Genomic DNA, 21,022 nt, shown 5'->3' with positions numbered 1-21,022 from the left:
TTCAAAAGATCATTCATGAAGCGAAGCAGAGGCAAATACTAGTTGAGTTTCGGGAGAATGACGAACCGGTTAAGTAGTCCTATCAAGTTGAGACCTTTTCTTTCTATGTTTCAAAAGAAGCTATTTACCTTCTTTTTAATGGTGGAAATTTTCAGTCACCTAGGGACCCAGCATTCCAGCAATTTGAATTTGCTTTAAAAACACACATTTTTCATTCCTAAGATAGACGCTTCACGTGTCTTCTTAATAGCATCATTTTAGACTTGTGATGAACTGGTTAAGAGGATCCGTCACAAAAAACACGTTCTTTTTCTTTGTTTGTTTGTTTGTTGGGATCATAAAACACTATTGATTAAATTGTTTTTCGTTGGCACCAAACTGGACAGAATCGTGTGCTACTCTAAATGAAATAGCAGTCAGGTATCCAGTCAACTTGGAGTTCTCATGAGCGGTTACCTATGAGGGATATGTAAAGTTTACCGTGCTCACTTTGTCCGAATGATAACTCGTTTCGCTACCTTCCCATTCATTTGTAGGCAATTTTACGTCAAGACGTTCCTTGGTTCGAAAAACAAACTTCCGGTGGCCTAGTTCACAAGCTGTCAGAAAATGTTGACATCATTCAAAACGGCATCGGGACGAAATTTGGCGATTTTGTTCAAAATATCAGTGGATTTTTAACCGGTCTCATTATTGCATTTGCTGTTGGTTGGAAGCTTTCTTTGGTCGCATTTGCGATGCTTCCGCTGGTTGCAATCGCGTTTGCCCTGTTCGGGTTTCTAATGAAAATACTAACACTGAAAGAAGTGGAAGCTTACAGTCGGGCCGGGGGGATTGCCAATGAGGTGTTATCAGCCATCCGCACCGTGGTCGCATTTGGGGGCGAAGAAAAAGAATACAACCGCTACTCCGCAGAGTTAACGACCGCTCAAAAGCAAGGAGTTAAAAAATCGATGGCGGTTGGAGGAGGTAAGCAGTTCAGAATCCTAGCGTGCATAGTTATATCTGGTACTGGAGACGAAGAATTGTAAATTTTCTTTCAGATATAACCTTCAAAACGGAGCCAATTACATTTACCTTTTCTACTGTGGTCACACTTATTTCAAGTGCGGTTCAGTTATGTATCTGAGCTTTGTTCAACCGTCGTTGGTTTTCATTCATACAGTTGCAGTCTTAAAAAAGAGTTGTCAAAACGAGTAGACTAAACGAATTGAATAGCATTGGAGTTATTCTGACCGCTAAAGTGTGATCTCTTGCATCAAACACATCCAGTAAAATGCTTGTTTGCGCACTTTTAATTCTTTTTATTTTGTTAGACTGTTGTACCATTCTTCACATCTGATGTGTAGTCTGGTCTTGGCTGAATAAGAAGTGCATACAGGTTAGAGTTACTGTTTGAGTTCACTCATGGTGAATATCGGTTCAAAGCTATTGTTGTCTTTGTCTTTCAAATTGGATTTAGCTGGATGGATAAACTTGAAGGTGAATAGTCACTACATTTTGAGTATACTCGACCAAATGCCAGTTGAGTCATGTTTTTGACCGAAACCTGTGTCATATTTCTAGCTTCAACAATACAACTGTAGACAAATTATGCAATCCATGGGACACCTGTTTCATTTTAGGATTTCTCATTAAAACTAGTACCTTTTAGTTAAAATTGAAAGAAACCATGGGATGCACAATGGCAGTATCTCTAGGTTGAGTTACACAGGGCATTCTTGCAGGAAGAAATACCATGGAAACATTTTCTTGGTCTTTCTGTGGTTGCTCCCTTCTAGACGGACTGTAAGTTAAATCGTGGTGAATTAAGGGATCCCCTGTCTCTTCAAAGGTAGGTTTTGATTTTAGATGGGTTTGTCATGAAGGATTACATTAAGCTTGTAGTTTGTCTCTCGACCCCACAAGCACACACCTTGGGGTGGATAATGCTCAACCAGTCAGTATTGGGGGCGAGATGGCCCATGTGGTTGGAGCGCGAATTTACTGACCGGAAGGTTCGTGGTTCGAACCCGACCTCCGCCTCTCGATTTCCTCTGTCTAGGCTTGGGCAACCTGGCAGTATCCCAGCCCTCGTGCAACCTCGGGGAGGCGTGACAGTCGTATTGATCAAATAGTCAGTGAACTGCAGCCAACGAATACCACAGGCGGGCACCTGTGGTAGCACCACCTGTTTTCGTATGTATCACCGCTGCACTGCTTATTCTTGGCGCATGTTTGGGGCAAGTCTGCGAATCCACGTTCAAACCCACAGGAGTGTTGCGAAGTATGCTGTGGGATCGCGAAACCCTTTGGCCACTAGAACAAAGTACACGAAGAACTGACCTGAGAACGAGCCAAAACGTTCTTTATCGTTGATTGCTGAAGCATGTTATTCTGTTGTAATAGTCGCCAAAGGTGGCAAGAAGATTCACTGTCTTTGTCATTCTACCATGACGATCATCTGGGATAAATAACTGCCCTCAGGCACCTATAGACGTGACTTCTCAGAACATCTAGATAATTTAGTGGATGTACACTATGGGGCAGAAAATATCACGAGGTCTCCATTTTGAAAAGCTGTATCTTCTTCTGGACTCCGAAGCTAACCTGAAGGCGATATTTATTAAGTATCCTTTTTTATGAAGCTGCCGTCTGCCTCTTACCTGGTTTTTAAGCACAGATTTTTTCCTTGTCAAAATTCCCACCGACACAATCACAGGGTGTTGTGACGGCCTCGAAGACTAAAACCCTTTGTAGGTATCTGAGGTCATGCCACTAGTGCGCCCGTACATCCGGACTTTACTGTCAATCGCTGACTGTCTTTTTTCATTAGTGCTTCCACTTCAGAAGACGCCAAACGACTTGATTCTCTGAATAGCTCTGATCGTTTAAACGTCGAGCCTTTTTCAACCTCGTGTGTTCTTCTGAAAGATCAGAGAGAAGCCTTCTCTTCAACAGATGCTTATTCCAACATTGGCGGAACCTTTTATCCTTCGTGCATTCCTTACCTGACTCTCGCACTCTCAACCCTCTGGACTTAAATTTAAGAATCCTAAGCTGCAAAGGATTGAGGATATTTAAAACTGATTAATGGCCGTGATAGCATTGCGTGCACTATATTTTCTGAAGGTGTTGGCCGGACGTGTCGGTAGAACTATTGGGATGTTTCTTTTCTGCAGCTATAGATTAATATTCAACAGCCCTCCGAAGTAAGGTCTTTGCGATGGATGGCCACAACAGCGCTTTCCCCCAGTCGGGGCACCGCGGAATACTTTCAAAGTAGGCTCTTGTGAATGTAGAAAAGCTCCTTTGCATATAATTTTTCGTTCCCAGGGAGGGGTCTACTTCAGCGCGCCACACGTTAACATGACCACCAAGTTTTTCAGTGTTATCTGCCTTTGCTCAACTTCGGACATCCTAGTTCTTCATATACGTTACCTGACGCAGTTGGGCACTTAATTTCCGTCCAATCTCAGCCTATCCACAAGGGAAAAATGTATTACTTCGCCCGAACCAACAGAGCAGAATGCAAACATGTTCAGAAGACAGGTTTTGAGTTATTTCGTGGTTATGCAGCAACACAGGAAGTAAAGTAAGACCAGTGCACTACGAGCCGACAACGCTATCAGCAGCCAGTATCAACGCGAATCGGGGGAACTGCTTTCCAGCTAAGTATCACAGCTCTTCACTACGGAGAAACTCTGGATTCGACTATCCAACTGCCAATGTTCATTAGTTTTCGTCAGCACTACGTCTTACAACAGTCGGTGACTTTGAATTAACAGAGATCGTTCAGCTATGGGTGCTCCACAGCCTGTCACAGAAGTGCGAATGGCGTCGAACATTGTTGCTTTCAGTCTCCGTACCAATAAGCTGAAATTTTCCCAAAGTAAATCGAGCCCCTTGTTTGACCAAGCTCTGCGACCACAGCAGTAAGGCCTTAATCTTCAATCTGGATCAATTGAAGACCATATTCTAACATATTGGCAGCTGGTTCCCAAGACGATTTTCACTTTGGGAGTCCTCAGTAATCCGAAATAACTAATCAGCACACCTAGTACTACGAGGATCCTGTTTTGCGTGCATCGATGCCTCGCCACAGTGTGAGTACTATTTACGAGGCATTATGGCTGTCGAGTGTGTCACTACAGCAACTATGTATCGAGATATCATCCTTATGACCTGTTCTTCCAGAAAAATAGAAGAGGATGGCAACAAGTATATCTAGCAGAGGATCCTTCTGCTGATCCTACTTCACCTACACCTATTTCTTCTCGAAATTTAAGAAGATCCAATCCTTCCCTCCTTCATGTTGCTGTCGCATCAGTATCAAAGTCGGACAAAATGCCCAACACACGGATTTGGAATTTTTACAGCTCCGCATAACTCGCTTCGCAAAGCTGGTACCCGGGCCCAAATGACGATTTTACCCTCGTGGCACGCAAAATTTTGTCTTGGTCCGAATGATACGCGGTGTGGTCAAAGTTCAATGATCGGATGCATCAGCTGATATTCCTGGAAATAGCTGAATGTGTGGATCAACAGCGTTTTGCATTCTACGTTCATACTAGCTAACAACATTCACGAGTTGATTGGTTCTACTCAGATTTACCAAAGTCATCTTAGCGTTTTCGAACATTTCACACGGTTACGGCAGTTCCTTCTGTACCACGAGCTTGGAGACAGGTGAAAATAGAACTATGTTCTGATGAACGTAAATGAAAAAAGCTTCGGTAAAAGGTGTGGTCCATGTAGAATTTCCGCATTCAAAGATATTTTCGTCTTTTCCATGAGTGGCCAAACTTTAGATGTTTAATTCCGGTTATGCTGAGTATCATCTGAAACCCTACTGCCCGCTACCGACCATTCTAGATATTTTGTGAAGTTAATGTAGCTATTTCGTGTCTTATCCATTCATTCGAAGTTCAACTACTTTCTTCGGTTACATAACAGCGGTTAAAACGCAGACACCATAAAACATTCAAAGATCGTTGATAAAGTTTAGTGTACACGTGGAAGCTACACACCGGTTGCATAATCAAAATTGTCAGGAATTTTTTGTGTCGGACAACTGTCTCACTGTTAGAAGATGGTACGACACGGTCCAGTAACAACCCCGGTATTCTTTCTTCATAAAACCCCTCTATCTGAGAAACAGCTAGCATACAAGACATTCCTTTACATTGTGAATAAAATATTCGTTCATGCGTATGAAAATCCCTAAGAAACTCTTTAAAGTGAACTATTTTTGTGGTTCACCTTCTAGTATTGCGAGTCTTTCTTCCTGGTGAATTATTTCAGCACCACAGCGAGAAGCGCATTGTCTCTCTTAGGCAGCATTGCGACAGAAGGGAAACAACTAGAAGTGAGAAGTCTGCAGTTTATTCGTGACCTCAATTCGCCTGTAACGTTAAACGAAACACACCAAACTAGGCTCATCTCAAGGCATCGGAAGTGACAATCAGTTTTGGGTTGAACATATTTCCACAACGCATGCTACGACAACTGGGGGATTTTCTGATTAAGTTTCCTCGCCTCCACGTGTTCTTCACGGGGAAGACCAGGTTCACGAAACGGAACAGTTCAGCCAAATCGCTGCTGGCAAAAGCTTCTACACTTTATCCACCACGCCATATAGATAGAAGCAAAGCTATCAGTCTACAATCAAACGAGGAAGCAAGTGCCAAAGGCCTAATGGCCCTAATAGGGAAACTCTGGCGACCGTGTATGAGTCAGTATTCTTAGCAGAATACCCAAATCATCAAATGTGTTGGTCATAACTATTTCAAAGTTATTTTGTGGTTTGGAAGGAAGGTTTTCTGAACCGTATCCGATGCTTGTTTAGTCTCGGACCAAACCTAAATGCAAGCCACATTTCTATTAGGGAAGCCGTTTGTGCCCTCCAGAATGGTGCTCATCGACCCTCAGGAAGTTTAATCGGCCTACTACTCAATCCACAAGGACAATCCATGTAGATCAGGGTATCAGCAGCATTCTACAGCGTATCTGGACGACGCCTGCGCCATATTTGACTCAATCAAACTAGAAACTAGAATCTTCCCTTCCGACACCGTTTATCAGAACCCTTGCGTACAAATGGAACCTGGTCATCATTGATGATACTTCATATTCCGTGCATATCAAAAGAGGCCTATATGGTCGGAGTCCACATGGAGCTCACAACTAAGCGGTTTACGAAATTTTTCGCCAAAAGCAGCCATGAGTCGCGATTTCTACAGATCCTGTTGTCACCTGCGGAAATTCGGGAAAATTAGAAATTAGAATTAGAATTTAGAAATTTAGAAATTAGAATTAGTTGGAAATTGTTGAAATTGACTCATCCTGTCTTCAAATAAGGTGAAGTTGGAAAATTGGCACCGAAAACACGCGGTCAAATGTACCAGGATTGTGGATACGTATGATGGACCATCAACGAAGCCCATTGTGGAAATGCGCGTGTTTGTCGAACTCCGTACAATTTGGAATCAAGTAGAACATAAGGTTGATGGAAACTCGGAGGCTGCACCTACCCGATTATCCCCAATAAGGGCGGAACCGGTCGTGACTTGTCTAAGAGTCTTCAACAACCTTATGAGTAGTTTGTTACGGCGAGACTCATTGTAGCTTCTTTTTTAACCGAATCGCTTACTGCGCAGTAAAACGGTCACCAAAAAGGAGTGGAAACGCTTCCAGTAGGTGAATGCAACTACTAAAAATATTTGTGTGATGAAATGTAAAGTGTTCTAATGTGGGATTCTGCAGATTAAGTACATGGGCCTATTGGTGAAACGACCTGTTTATGCAATCTTCGGAGGGGCCAGCGGCCGTTTGACAGCGCCGTCGCTAGAATTCGAACCCTGGCTATCGACACAGAAGTCCGCTATCTTAATCACCAGGCTGAAGTTCCCTTAGTCACAGAAATGTGCATACACCGCAGCCAGTCAGTGTTTGCACTGTAGCAAATGAAACAAAGATACTACTTGACCTGTACGCTAAAAAGCTCGTCGGAATACACGTAAATTGTGACATTCTATGTGTGTTTGCGCGTTGTAGTTTTGGATTACTTTTAGGGTCATCCAAAAACAAACACGTCACTGGGCTGCGGTGATCTCCATCTATCCAGCTTAACAGGAAAATGATAGTCCTCGTAGTTTGTTCCTATGCATCGAGCACAAAAAAGCACAGTATTCCTGAGATCGGGGCTTTATGAAATTAGTTTGTGTTGGTAGTTCTCTAAGCAGTGAATAATTAAGATAGGATTATTTTTCAATCGTTGTTGGGTTTCATGGATAACATGGTTTGACACTGTGCGCAAACGTGCTTTGAATGTTGGTTGATTACAAGTGGCAGACTAGAACAAACTTAATATCAGCTGCAGTAAATGGAGAAATAACTATGCTTATCAGATTTATTTGTGGGAAACACCAGCTGGACCCATCGTAGCTAAAGCACTAGGTAGCGAAAACAACAGCTGCCATACTTGCCGATGGAAGCACGATAGCTGAGATGCCGTCAAGTTGCCGGAGACTAGATAGGAGTAGTGTATTTCCAGCGGTGTATTTCCAGCCAGAGACCTTCCGTTCAGTATGTGCGCACCTTAGCTACTGAGCTATCTCGAAGACACAAAATTGTTGTATTCATCGTTCTCCCTGCTGGTGGTATCGGGTCGCTTGTTGAGTAGAAGTTAGCGTATACATTCGCCAACTCATCAACTCTTTGGGACCAAGGCGTGAAAGCTTCTGTTTCTTGTCTCTGTGGTTTTGTTCTCAACCTCGAACCACTTTTTTCTCTAGAGATGAGAATTCTCGCAGCTCCGTCATCCAATTTCTGAACCAAACTCCATTCTTCACTGGTGTTTCAAAAACCGAACTTTCATTTTCGAATCCTTTATGAATCCTTTATTGTACCTATGTTAACTAATTTAATTTTCAATTTTGTTCTTATCCAATCAGTCACTCGTTGCGTAACAGCACGTAGAGAATCATAGAAATATCCATGTTGTAGCTTAGTGTACATGTGAACGCTGCATACCACTTACGTGATAGATATGTTTGTGAATTTGGTAGATGGACAGTGCCCTTTCAACGCACTGAAAATATTGTAAAACTGGAGCATCATCGCTAACCCGTACGAGTCAGTAATTCACTAAATTAATTAGATCGACGCTTGTGCAACTATATTCTACCAAGCTTCCTTGACAGAACACCAAATGAAGAATGAACGATCCCACAATGTCCCTTGAATGGCAGAAATGATGTTCATTCGCCAGTCGCTTCGTGTTAGACAGACTTGGCCTCGTTTGTTCTTCAGATCTATCTAGCGATAACAAGGAAAGAAATTCAACTTGAATAAAGTGTATCTCGTATCCATTCACAAGCTGTGCTAGTTTATGGATTGTAAATATTAAGAGTCTGAAATTTTTTTTTCTAACTGAACGTAATTTTTCCGCTAGTTGACAGCCCTCCGACTTCATGAATTGGATCTGATTGCATGCTTACTCTTGTCTGTACCTCGCACTCCAAGTAACACTTTCCGCATTTCTACGGTCTTTGATTGCAGTTCAGCTTGTGAGTCTCTAATTACGCGCAGATTGAACCTGTGTATAAATATTAGGGCGCGCAATAAGTCCTTGTCTGGCACTATGACAAATTTCAACCCTTCTGTCATAATGCCCAGGCAGGACAGACTGATCAAACGAAAGTCAGGCATTTTAGCAAGAATAACCATGAATTCCAGAAAACTGGTAGATTGTCTTGGTGCGATAGACGCATTGGAGGGATGCAAGTTATGAACAGAATAGTTCAGACTGGTTTTGACAGCCTGCTACATTCACGGGTGTGTACTTTGTGCTGTGTGCTAAGGAGATAAGTTTAGGAGGAGGCTTGTGAGCACTCGATCGCCACTGCAAAACCAAGTGCTTCGTGCGTCAAGAAAATCCGGTTAACTTAAACTCTGCTCGTTTATCATGGCGCAGTGATCGGTGACCGCTGAACCGTCTACACGGAAGATTTAATAAGCGGATGCTTGACACGTTGTTTTATCACATCACGCATTCGACCGGAGCCGGACGATTTCAAGAGTGGTGCGTAATCACGTCTAAACCTCTTGGTCTAGTGTTGCTTGACCATTGCGGACCAACTGTTGTATTGATTCATCTTTCAGAGCACGCGTCAAGGTTTTCGAAGCAACCAGTTGCATGGATTCATCTGGAATCAGACTAGGACAGTATTAGCCCATCCACCCGTTTCGGCCAATCTTTTGATGTTCCCAGTGCTCAACAAATTTCCGCTTTTGGAAGCCCCCTCAGCACCATTTAAACAAGCAGACAAACGGGCTTCAAAAGTTTCGACTTGTACATTTTTCTAGTTTCGGCCGAACGTTGTGTCAGACTAATGGATTTTGGTTTTCTAGAGTCCTGTGTGTCTCAGAAGCTTAACAAAATTAATCAATGCAGTTCACTACAGTTGCAAGAATGATGAATCGGTGTAAGAAATTCAAACACACTGGCCCCATTGTCTGACGCGAACACCGATATGTACTAATTCAATGCTGGATGCTTTGTCACAGGGAATTAATACTCACATACATTAATTAATAACTGATGCTGACTGGATCCCTGATACCTAATCACAAACTCGACACCTGTCTACCATATAACTAATCCCGTTCTAAACACACTTTTTATAGCGGCAAACAGAGGATAAAAAGGTGTCCATCATAGTTTCTATCTCGAGAACAAATTACTGATTAATTTCTTTGACACTCACTTCGCACTATGTGCACATTTTTTCAATGTACGGTCAACTATCTTTACAGCATTTATTTCTAAGGTGAATGCCTTGTTGAGTGATCACTTCAATAGTCCAGTCAGATTTCCCTACCAATTCCTACTCAGTGAATCTTGAAGTGCCTGTCTGTGAACAGCCAGGACAAATCTGTACCAACGCCAGTGTTCATAACTTACTTCATCTAAAGTCAAAGGTTAAACATTCTGGTCGATTTTATTAGATCCATACACATCGAACTGCAACTGTGTCCATCTATTCGGAGCAACCTTCTTGCAGCGGTCCAATCAACGGTAATTGAGGAAGGAATTCACGTAGTGAGTCGCCGAAAAGTTGATGTAACCCCACTAACAGTTGTTCTGTGGAGAGCACGTGACATGTTCGTGGAAATGGCTGAGCAATGTTTTTCCGTGACCGTACAGTTGGAACTACTGGAGAATTCTCTCCAAAAACCCCAACTGTTACCTTTCAAGTAATGTAATGATCTTCACTTCAAAGTAAATAACTCCAAAAATGCACTGAAAGTGAGCGCTATATGTATATATCATTGTTGATCCAGTGTAGACTCTTCCAAAATGCTCACACAATCCAACTGCTTCTGGTTTTGTGTTGCTCGATTTTTCGGTACTCTGCAGGGAAGTTCCGTATCTGCTAAACGGTCATCCGAACTTACATTATGCGAAAAACAAACTTTTCTGCTCTGTGCTTTCAGTGATGGGCTTGATTGGTCTGACCTTGTTCACCTCAGCTGCGGTCGTTTTTTGGTATGGAGTGGAGCTGATGTTAACAGCGGAATACACGGGCGGAACGGTTGTTGCGGTGAGTTTATGCTCTTCTTCACAGTGCACAAAAACAAAAGGTCGATGGTGGTTCTTCTTATAATGCTCCATCAAAATGGTACAATGCTGGTTTAGCTACACTAGGGAGATTCCTAAGGTATTCAGAATTTGTGGAATCGGAAAGGGAATTCTCTGCATTATAAGTATATGTTTTGGTTCTACCTACACAGACCCATCGCAAGAGTTGAACAAACCTGCTATTGCTGGTGCTAAAACGTGACTTCAGTTCATTTGTAACTAAGAGAAGAAAAGTGTGCGTATATAATAGGACGTGCACTGAGATCATAATAAGACCATGAGTTAGCCTGCGTCTTTGCTTAATGTTGACTTCTTTTTGGAGTACGTCTTAGTGACAAGCAATTGAAACAAATTAAGTGATCCGAGAGCTGAGCAGTAGTGGTTCATATATAGGAAGGGTTAAAACACTGGAATTCCAAGCTATCGCATTCAGACGGTAGCCTTAGTCTATGTAGCTGATTGTTTCGTGTCAAAACCCGAAACTTTTAGTGATGTTGACCTCTCTCTCCTTGAAAAGTAGGTGCATTGCTAGCAATAACTTCTCCATGGATTCGCTCAAGATTGAGTTATAGTCTGCTGACACCGTACGGAGTGTTTCGGACATATGCTGTATTGCTTGAGTTTCAAGCCTTTCATCCAATCCGACAATGGACCACGAATTTGCACGGGAGCATATGAAACTAACGCTGGTATTTGACCTAGCTGCAGCGGCCTTCTCGTACGGCTTTGCCGTATCAAAGGGACACCTGTTGTATTTGTCTAAATAGTCTGAAAACATGATCACTATTGTGAGGAACTTCAGTGTGAAGGTAGTACTCTGGTGCCGCGATTTGCACACACTGCTAATCACTGGAACTGATGTATTTATTGATGAAGCTGTAAGGGCAGTCATTTGATCACAGTAAGTGTTTCTGTGGAAACTTGCCGTTCCTCGCGAAAATCACTCTAGCTGTATGGACAAAAGCACGTTTATGTTATGCTTGTCTGGAACTTATGCGTATCAGATATCGTGCAGTCCCATCCGGTTGCCTACACACAAAACGATCCATGGTATAGTCATATATAGATATCGAGAAGCGGTACTCTGGTACGATGTTCATATTCACAGGTCGAAAATGCTTTAGTGCAGTGTTGAAATTGAAAATCAGATGTTCAGTCGTTCCCTCGCTCTTTATCTTGCCTGAACAACGACCCAAATAACTCCAATGAGATCACTCGTCATAAATCAGTCTCTTCCGATTCCTCAAGTTTGGCCATAAAATGTTGGAAACTGTTTTAACCCAAACACTCTTCGCATCAGCACTATCAGTCAGCTCACATCGGATGCCCCGGAAATAGTACTCCATCAGATGAAGTTTTTAGGGATGAATAGGGCAGAAGTAGTCGCGAATGTACGTCACATGAATACATGATATTTTAGTGTTCCACTTAGAGTAAAATTTTACAAGGATCTTCCAAACAGCAATGAGCAACAAATACTACGGTGGGAATTAAAAATACATATCATTCGTTTAGCCAACTCACGATAGGGCGAAATTAGGTTAACGGGTTTCCCGGTCGTAACACACTACTCATGAGGTGGCTGAAAATTCCTTGACAGCCACGACCGGTTTCGCCCTTCTTGGGTATCTGAGTCCTTACTAGTCCATTCTGCTGACGTGTAATAGTAATAGTAATAATAATCGTAATGGTAAGTTCATTAGGGAAGATACAATCGTGCAACAAAAGAATGTGTGACTCATGAATAAGTCGTCTCGCCACGAACAGTTTCCTATTCAGGACAAATCGGCCAAACTTGTCCTGATTTCGGAGACAAAATCCTCGTATCCCTGTCTTTAAACTGATAATTATTATAAGAACTAGCAGAAAAGTGGAGAGCTCTTCGTCACAAAGGACCTTATGGAGCTTCTCCATCTTCCGTTCGATCCATTACTCAAATCCCGCGGTTATTGGATTTATAGATCCGCCCTTATATTTTTGCATGTTTATTGGTATGAGAAAGAAAATCTACGAACATCCGGCGCGTCTGTGGAGAAATCTTAACTGGACTGATGCATCAAGAGACACTGAACAACAGATTGAGTATTCAGCAAACCACTTCGGGGTTTAAAGTGAAAGAATGCACCAACCACCGTTTGAAACCGTAAAGGTCAGACAATACTGCGCTACCGGTCTATGCTTAATGGTCCAGCTAACAGCCAGGTTTGGACACCATCTAAAGCTATAAATAAGTGCTTCTTAGTAATTATTACTAAACGTATCTTGTAAATTCATGGTAACATTCCACGGAGAAATCACAGGACTGGGGCAACATGGAGCAAGTGGTTAGAGCGCGAATTTATTGACTGGAAGGTCTGTGCTTCGAAACCGACCTTTGCCTATCGACTTCCGCTGTATAGGCTCGGGCGACCTGGAAGTATCCCAGCCCCGGTGTTTCCTTTGGGTGGCATGACAGTTAGGCATTGAAGCGGTGAATGAAACAGCTGAATGGCAACCCCAAAAAGACGAGTCCAGCCTAAGTACGTTTACTCCACAGGGTAACCAGAACAAGCATCAAAGTTGAGCGCCGCCTGAGTAGCAACAAAATAAGAATGCCCGCTTCTTTTAGTGCGTTCACGCTGTTAGTTGACTACTTCCCACTTGCTAGTTCGAATACTGTACTGAGTCCCTCTGGAGATTTTGAAAAGGTACCCGGGCTACCTCAGAATGGATGCGCACGACAAGGGCAAATGGGTGGATTTTTACTGCTTCTATCTAGGCTTGAATAGCTCAGCAATGTCTCCACCAACCTACTTGCTAGTGGTTGCTCAGGCACTACACAGATGAACGATTCAAAGCCCAGTATGTCAACCCTCACTGAGTGAACTCCTGACGCGTGTATCGAGCATGGCTGAAATTTTCAAACATAAAAACAAACTCAATTACTCCGGCTCAGTGCCCACAGGAAATTCACGGTGTCACCTTGACTGAGTCCTTAAATAACATTTGGTTTGCGGGATTTTCGTATGATGAATGTAATGCTATGGGAGTAATACACTTCAGGCTGAAAATTCTTAGACAGCCCACGACCGTTTTCGTCCTTCTTGGGACTCATCAAGTGCGGCGCATTTGATTGAAGAAGAATAACCTTAACAAGTGATTCAACTTATTCCAGGTGAGTCTCATGTGAAAACCAAGTTGGTATGCAGCAAAGCGTATTGGTCGAACTTCTAATGGCAGCTCTGAGTTTCACCAAAATACTAAGGCTTGAGTTATTTGGGATCGGACGTTTTTCACAGGATTGACAACATGGTGCTTGCTTCTTCCCCTTTGGAATTACAGTGTTGAGCACCACATTTATCTGCAGCGAATCCAACCAAGGTCGCAAACTATACGCAATTTTCTCTACTCAACAATGCAGCAGTTGAAAACAAATTGGAATAAACTTAGGGGTATGGTGTGACTTGCAAAATGGAACATTGTTGACAAAACGACAGTATCAGCTCAATATCGCATAAAGTGAGGGGCGACGACTGGTTATTTTGAGGAATAAAAACGACGTTTTTCCTAGCATCAGAATAGTTCTCTTTTTTGAGTTTACTCTTGTACTCTCGTCACTTGTAGTTACGTTGTAACCTCAATACCTATAGAAAGTGTACATTATTCAGCGGTTAGATCAAGTTGCATAGACAATTCAGGACCGAATTTACGTGAGTGATTCGGGTGCATATCTGGTTACCTGAAGACCAATTGAGATCCATTTTATAACTGGAGTAAAGCTCTTTTTACAAGAATTTCAATGCTTGGCTTGAAGTTATGCATCCATGACAAATATTTTGGCTTCCCAACTTAACAGGTGGCTCTTTTGGGGCAAACGCCGTTCGTTCTTTACTTGATTTACTTGCAACTTATTTTACCCAATTTTTCGCTACCTCAGGTATTTTTCAACGTCATTCTGGGAAGCATTTACCTGGGAAACGCTCTTCCGGCACTTCATTACTTCCTAATGGCAACGGCAGCTGCGAGAGACGTGTATGATACTATAGAACGTGTAAGTGTTCGAAGACAAACAGCAACGTTTTAGTGACTGTAATCAGAACAGTAACCCGATTTTACCTCAACAATGTGTTTTGTGTTCGAACAGAACTAAGCAGGGCTTCCGTAGGAAAAAGGCACTAACTAGTCCAACCGCCAAGTACTTACTAGTCCTAACAAACGAACTCGCAACTTAATGACCCCGTACTGAAGATGCCGCGGCAACAGAATCTTGTGACAAGTGCTCAGTGAAAACTAGGTGTCAACGTTAACATGAGGAGCGATGAGTAATCGTGTAAATGCTCGAAAGCATACAGGAAATTGCAATCCTGCTAACAGGGGATTCCTCGAGTGGAAGCCATCCTCCCGCAGGAGCCACAAGAATCTCCCGCGTCAGCCGCGACCTAGTGCAGAGCCCACCCAAAATGAGTCTTTTCCGGAGATGGGCCAAAGACCCTTTCAATGTGTTTCCCTCTTTCTTTGGTTGTTTTTCGCACTTTTACTAGACTTACCATTGTGCAGCTGCACCGACCTGAACTCCTACGGCGAGTGTGACATCTCTCGGACAGTCAGCATTTGAGTGAAAAGAGGATGCATTTTAGTTTCGATGTCTACTTTTCATTACTTGACTACTTAGATATCTGTCGGTCGGAAATTCCCATGGCCTCTAGTCTGTCGAGAACAGATCATGATACAGAGTTTGTTTTCGACAATGCAGGAGGTTAATGAATGATTAGGACAGAGGTTGATATCTACGGTTCAATTTTAGGTGATTTGAAATGAGTAACAAACCTGTTTTTTGGTGGACAAGTTGGGCATGGACAGGTTAGGTGCATCTGTTCCGATTTCCGAAAGCAACTGAATGAGAAAGAAAATTATTTTTTAAACGTACCAAACGCTATGATGTTGTATTGTTCATTTTTGTCAGCTGCTTCAGCTTGAAACCGGTGTGTTGAGAACTCGTGTTGCGTGACCTATAGATTCTTCTGACATTTTTGATTCGTCACTATGTCATAGGGTGACATCGACTGAATAATTTTTCATACAAGAAACAAACGGTCGCTGATAGTTACTGACGGTTCGCCTACCTAGAGTGACAGCAGGGCTGGTAGTATTATTGGATGAACATACGAATCTGATCATCTGCCCTAAAGACGCCTTGTGACACAACTGCGTTCTACAACACTTCATCAGATGAGGACCAGAGAAAGCAAGCGAATAAGCTTGCACCGCAATCTCATGTTCGGTAGCGGGACCCAGCGACCAGTCGAAATTCACTGTCTGCAGTCTCACACCACACGCATTGCACTGATTAATACGTGAGTAGGAGTACCCTCAATAGCCGTATCGGTTTGTTAACCACCTATTTAACTAGATACTAAGCAGCTGATCCGCCAAACAATATTCAGGCCACCTTGAATCCAAGTCGCTAGATTACGGGCGAACGCCGGCACTAGAACTTATTGCTTTTTTTCAAATGAAGCTATTTGTTTTCAGTCCGCCTGTGGGGGGTTCTCGCAAGTTTAACCTGCGAACGTCAAGGAACCTATGATAAACCAGACGCGTACCAGCCAGGCGTGAACCCTATGGACACTGAATGTTGTTTCCTCCACCCAATCCAATGCAACCAACCAATGGCATGGGAGTAGATCTAACCATATCGACTGGTCCTGCGCGCAGCAACAGCGCCCCCTTAAGTTGTGAGAGGCTGAATTGCAAGCACGTGTTCTGTGTAAATGTGGTTGAAGTGGTTGAGCCACTGGTGCCAAATATCGCATCAGAAACACCAGGAATGAAGAAGACCCCATGCGCCGGCATGAAAAAAGACAACCTTTGCGGCATTTCCTAGGTGCTCAGAGAAAACTGTTAGGAATTCAAGTCATCGTTCAACCTCAATCGTTCAAGTACCTTTTAACGTGCCTTTCACATGCCTGTGCACAGCTAGCCATTAGATACGATTCAACGTGGCCTGTAGCTTTGTCAACACCGACTAAAACCCTACATGTTGACTGCAATTAAATTGTAGCTGATGACCAGTTCCCCTGTGTTATGATTGCTATCAGTATGCACAAACCGTTGAATGAAGCGGTATTTTACAGACTGATCCAGTGGAAAAAGCAGAATTCATGGCCAGGTCGTCGTGAACAATGTTTAGTGGACAGAAGACGACGAAGATAACGCAATCAGAATGATAGAAAGCAAACATTCAGCAATCTTGTATCGCGTGACTGCGACGGTCAGGCGTGCGAATATTTTTGTTTCTACAGCCCTTTATCCCCCCCGTTAGAAAAAAAATCGATCCTCATATGAACTAGAGTCAGATGTGATAGCTAAGCTTCGGATCCGTGAACGTGTAGGCTTTGTGTGTATGTGGGTCGCGAGTGTCTAGCGTGGGTTCGCTTTTTGCAGATGGAGACTCTAAAATAGACTATGCAAAAGTATCAACTGGTAGATTGGGAGACAGGTGATGATTGGCGGTAGTATGACGTCACTGTGTTTAAATTCCAGCGTTTGGTTGGACTCGATTCACTGCAGTGGTCACCCTGGCTAGGGTGCCAGAGTATTAATCTATAGCTGGTCCATGTACATTAAGCATTGAAACCCCGTTGTGGCCATATAGTGTCCTTATGGAGATTTTGCACGCCGGAGCGCGACCAGCCTCCCAGCCTTTCGTGACCCTTTATCACAGTGGTTTATTACGTAATCACCTATTGGACTTGATTCCACACCTCCGCAGCGATGAAACCGGTTCATGTTAATGAAGACAAGTAGTGAATACCCAACCTGTTTGCCACGCACCTATCTATATACATTAAGCCGCCTCTGGACTACCACTCGCGGTATAAAGTTCAGTCCCATCACCTTCATACGGTATGCAAAATTGCACTCTAGCACCCTAGCGGGCTTGAACTCATAAAACGAGGACCGAGTCACGGCCTGAACACTGTGTTGCTCGAACTCATGAGGTCACATCCATCCCATTCCTTGTTGATTCTTGTCACAACTTCTGCATGTGAATCAGTTTCACGCCAACACTCGTTTCGGTGACACTTCCGTGATGCCGTGTCCTCATTACACACCACCGTTAGCGAGCGAAAACAAGTGCTGACTGCACCACAGGGAACGTTTAGCTGACCATCCATCACCTGTTACTGGCCCAGCCCCACCACTTACAATTTGTTAGGCTTCCCAAGAGGTCTTCGGTCCAAAGCTTCATGTAACTCAGGTTCTCATAAGGAATCACTAAGGGATGTCATTTTGATGGCCAACGGTGCTCAGCTAAAACAACAAAGTGACTATAGTAAAAACAAGGCCTATTATTTTATCAGATGATTCACTCTGGACCTTGATGTTCCAGAGAGAAGCCCCTCTTGTTATTTTGTTAATAGGCTGAACTCTTACTCATAAGATTGCTGAAAGCTCTTTGACAACCGACTACCGGTTTCGCCCCTCTTGCGGCTCATCAGGTAGACATAATCCCCGTATTTCGATCAAGCGTACGTCCCACTTGAACCCGAATTGCACGAAATTAGCGAAGGACACTCATGTGCAAACCTATTTGGTTTTGCGGTAGACTCACCTGGAATCCAGCTGAACCTCTCGTTTATGATGTTTTTGAGCTTCAAAAAGCTTAAAATTAGTGACTGTATGAATAGTTTTGTGACGGGCATCATTTAGACGCTACAGTTAACTGCGTTACAGACTCAAAATGGCAAGTTATTTTTTATTATGGTAGAAGGTAGGTGACGTTTTTCTCGGTTGTGGTTAGCATGAACAGCTATACAACCGCCCCCGAGAAAACATCGTGACACAAAGCTGTTAAATGGGGAGTAGTTCTAAGTTGGATGTAGTAAATCGGTACCACAAGAACGAATAGATGATCTTTAAGAAAATAACTCTTTTTTCGTTTTTAGTTCGAGATTCTGACATAACACACAGATTTATGTTGTCGTGGATGATGTCTCTCCGATGTTTGCTAGTCAACATCGCAGCGAGCAGATCACCTGTCACTTTGTGAACCATCCAGGCCGCAAATATTCGAACGCACCTCCAGCGATCAAATATTAGGTGGAAGTTGAGCAGCACAAATCAGTCTACGCTTCTTAGCGATGGAGCGCGTAGTAAGTTCAGGCTTGGGTGTCTATCCGTGCTTGGAAATATCTGAATTACGCAAACTTCCCCTGCCCAGGGCACTTCTCCGCTCACTTCTATTTGAGTACCCTTGTTTGTATGTCTACTGTGGGCTCCACGTATTTGTGGTCTATAGGTATCTTCGAAATATAATAACATTTATAAGAATGCTGTATTATTAGGCCACGATGATAAAGCCTAAATGTTCGAAACATTTTCATTTGATTACAGCTAATATGATGATTTGCCCGTCACTAAAGTTCTTTTTCCTCGTTCTCTGTTTTTGAAATCCGCAGATCCCTTCGATTGATAAAAACTTCGTTGGAACTCTTTCCAAGGATTTTCATGGAAATATTGATTTTCAAGATGTCAAATTTGTCTATCCAACGCGTCCTGATACTATAGTAAGGATAACGTGATTCAGCATGAGTTATCTTTCTTAGCATCTATCCAAGTTTAATACACTCGAATATCCATGGTTTTCTTGACCAAAAGAGAGCACGTCCTCGTTAGCCGATTAGAAAGCATTGTCTCAATTTTCTGACAAGAACTACGTGTATACTGCCACATGATATTCACTTGAATGCAGGGTCCAGCATGCCTCGGGATGTTTTTCCTTGCCCCCAGCTGACAATCACCTAACATGGCTGACTAGCATTCGACCTTCCTGTTGCCAGTTTCTCAGATTCTCCTTGAAAAGTTGAAAACGTGAATTGGGGCGATAAATGAAACGTGGAAGTTGTTGATATTTGTCCATGCAGATGTTGATTATTTCCATGTCATTAAGGAGAAGTACTGGTTGAGTGTTAATCGCACTGGTTCTGACCAATGCCCATCATCCCGTTCAATGCTCCCAAGAGCACCTGACAGTATTTTGTGAAGTGTCACTGCTCTCTTAAATCTACTAACGTGTATTCTGCCTGCTTGCTTCCCTGGATACAAATTCTACTAGAGTGGTTTCTGATCAGAAGACGATCGATAATTTAAGCCGTTCATCACCTAGCAGTGGATACCTCCGTATTAGCTGAAGTGAGGTTTGGACATTCTTGACAAAACTCAGACAACATTCCAACAGCTTGACCTTAGTCTCCTGTGGTCCTTAGTCACTGAATATTCCGTATTGTCTCAAAACGAATCCATTATCTGCTTGCACAAGCAAATCTGGGAAGCACATACGGATTTATTTATACACATGAACATGAATAGTTAATTCCCAAAACAGCAGTTTGAAAATAAAATGAAAACTATCTGGGCGTTTTCCACGTTTCATCCAATTTGTCACCATACCAGAGTTAGCGATCCGACAGTACAGTGAAGTCATGGGTCATTGTATCGGCTTTTGTATATTCGCCGAGATAAACCCAATTTGTGTTCACACCATAAAGAGACATGTAGCTCTAAGGCTTTGGGTCGCCACACAAGTATTTAAACTTTGGAAACAGCATTTGAGCCCACATATCCGGCAATCGTCTCGGTGCTTCCCAAATTCTTAATAATGCTTAATAACGTCTGCAGCCGAGATAAACCGCTAGAGATTGGTTACGGAAACTAGGTTTAAATTTGCTGGCATGTGCAAGTTCTTTAGCGCCCAATGATTAAGATTCAATTACACATGGCTGCGATTTTCTCTATGATAATGATTGCTTATCATCTTCAATTATTATGGCTTGTCCAGTCGATTAGGTTATGGTTCATGGCAGCGCTCGCTTATGAAGGTGGTGAATAAAAACGAGCAAAATACTTTCAAAAATTCTAGTATATCACACCCTGATTAGTGATAGAATGAGGTTACCTTATCATCAGCTGCTCACTTGTTCGTTGGGAATACACAGTTTTTAGTCTTGTACGCTGCATAAGGCAAGCTGGTTTTCGTACACATAGAATGGTTTAGCTACGAATTCTATGTTACATAGGTGTTCACTTACCTGCACTTTAGGGCATAATTTTCACTGCACAAAGACTAATCGTGTTCCGCCACAAAGTGGGTGGTGCGATCTATCCTTGCATTTATCACCAGGACGCTTGTTACGCATATCGAGTGTTGTGCACATTGCTCAGAAGCGCCAACTAAAAAGGCTTCATTCAAGGATTATAACCGTATATACTTCCAAGTTAGTCAGTCAAAAAACTGTCCAGTATGGCAGGAACCATGAGTCATTTAGTCACTATAATAAAAGTTAGAACATGAAAATTCAATGTTCAAGATCGCCAGGGATCAATGGCCGTTGAGTCTGCGCTGACTGAGCACTCCGA

General features: G+C 42.8%; 1 protein-coding gene across 1 annotated transcript in view; it reads left to right on the top strand.

Annotated features, from left to right (window-relative positions):
* Positions 1-536: 536 nt before the first annotated feature.
* Positions 537-21,022, top strand: part of T265_12779 (hypothetical protein) — a gene marked incomplete at both ends in the record, with an annotated part of 31,472 nt that continues 10,986 nt past the window's right edge. Inside the window, 8 exon segments of the mRNA XM_009165398.1 lie at positions 537-969; positions 1,945-2,116; positions 2,132-2,178; positions 10,480-10,586; positions 12,977-13,078; positions 14,541-14,654; positions 18,048-18,185; positions 19,066-19,173. Coding sequence (XP_009163662.1) covers positions 537-969; positions 1,945-2,116; positions 2,132-2,178; positions 10,480-10,586; positions 12,977-13,078; positions 14,541-14,654; positions 18,048-18,185; positions 19,066-19,173 — 1,221 coding nt within the window.

Source organism: Opisthorchis viverrini (assembly GCF_000715545.1).
Source record: "Opisthorchis viverrini unplaced genomic scaffold opera_v5_14, whole genome shotgun sequence".
Taxonomy (NCBI): domain Eukaryota; kingdom Metazoa; phylum Platyhelminthes; class Trematoda; order Opisthorchiida; family Opisthorchiidae; genus Opisthorchis; species Opisthorchis viverrini.
The sequence above is the reverse complement of the archived record's forward strand: the minus strand, read 5'-3'. Positions and strand labels throughout refer to the sequence as shown.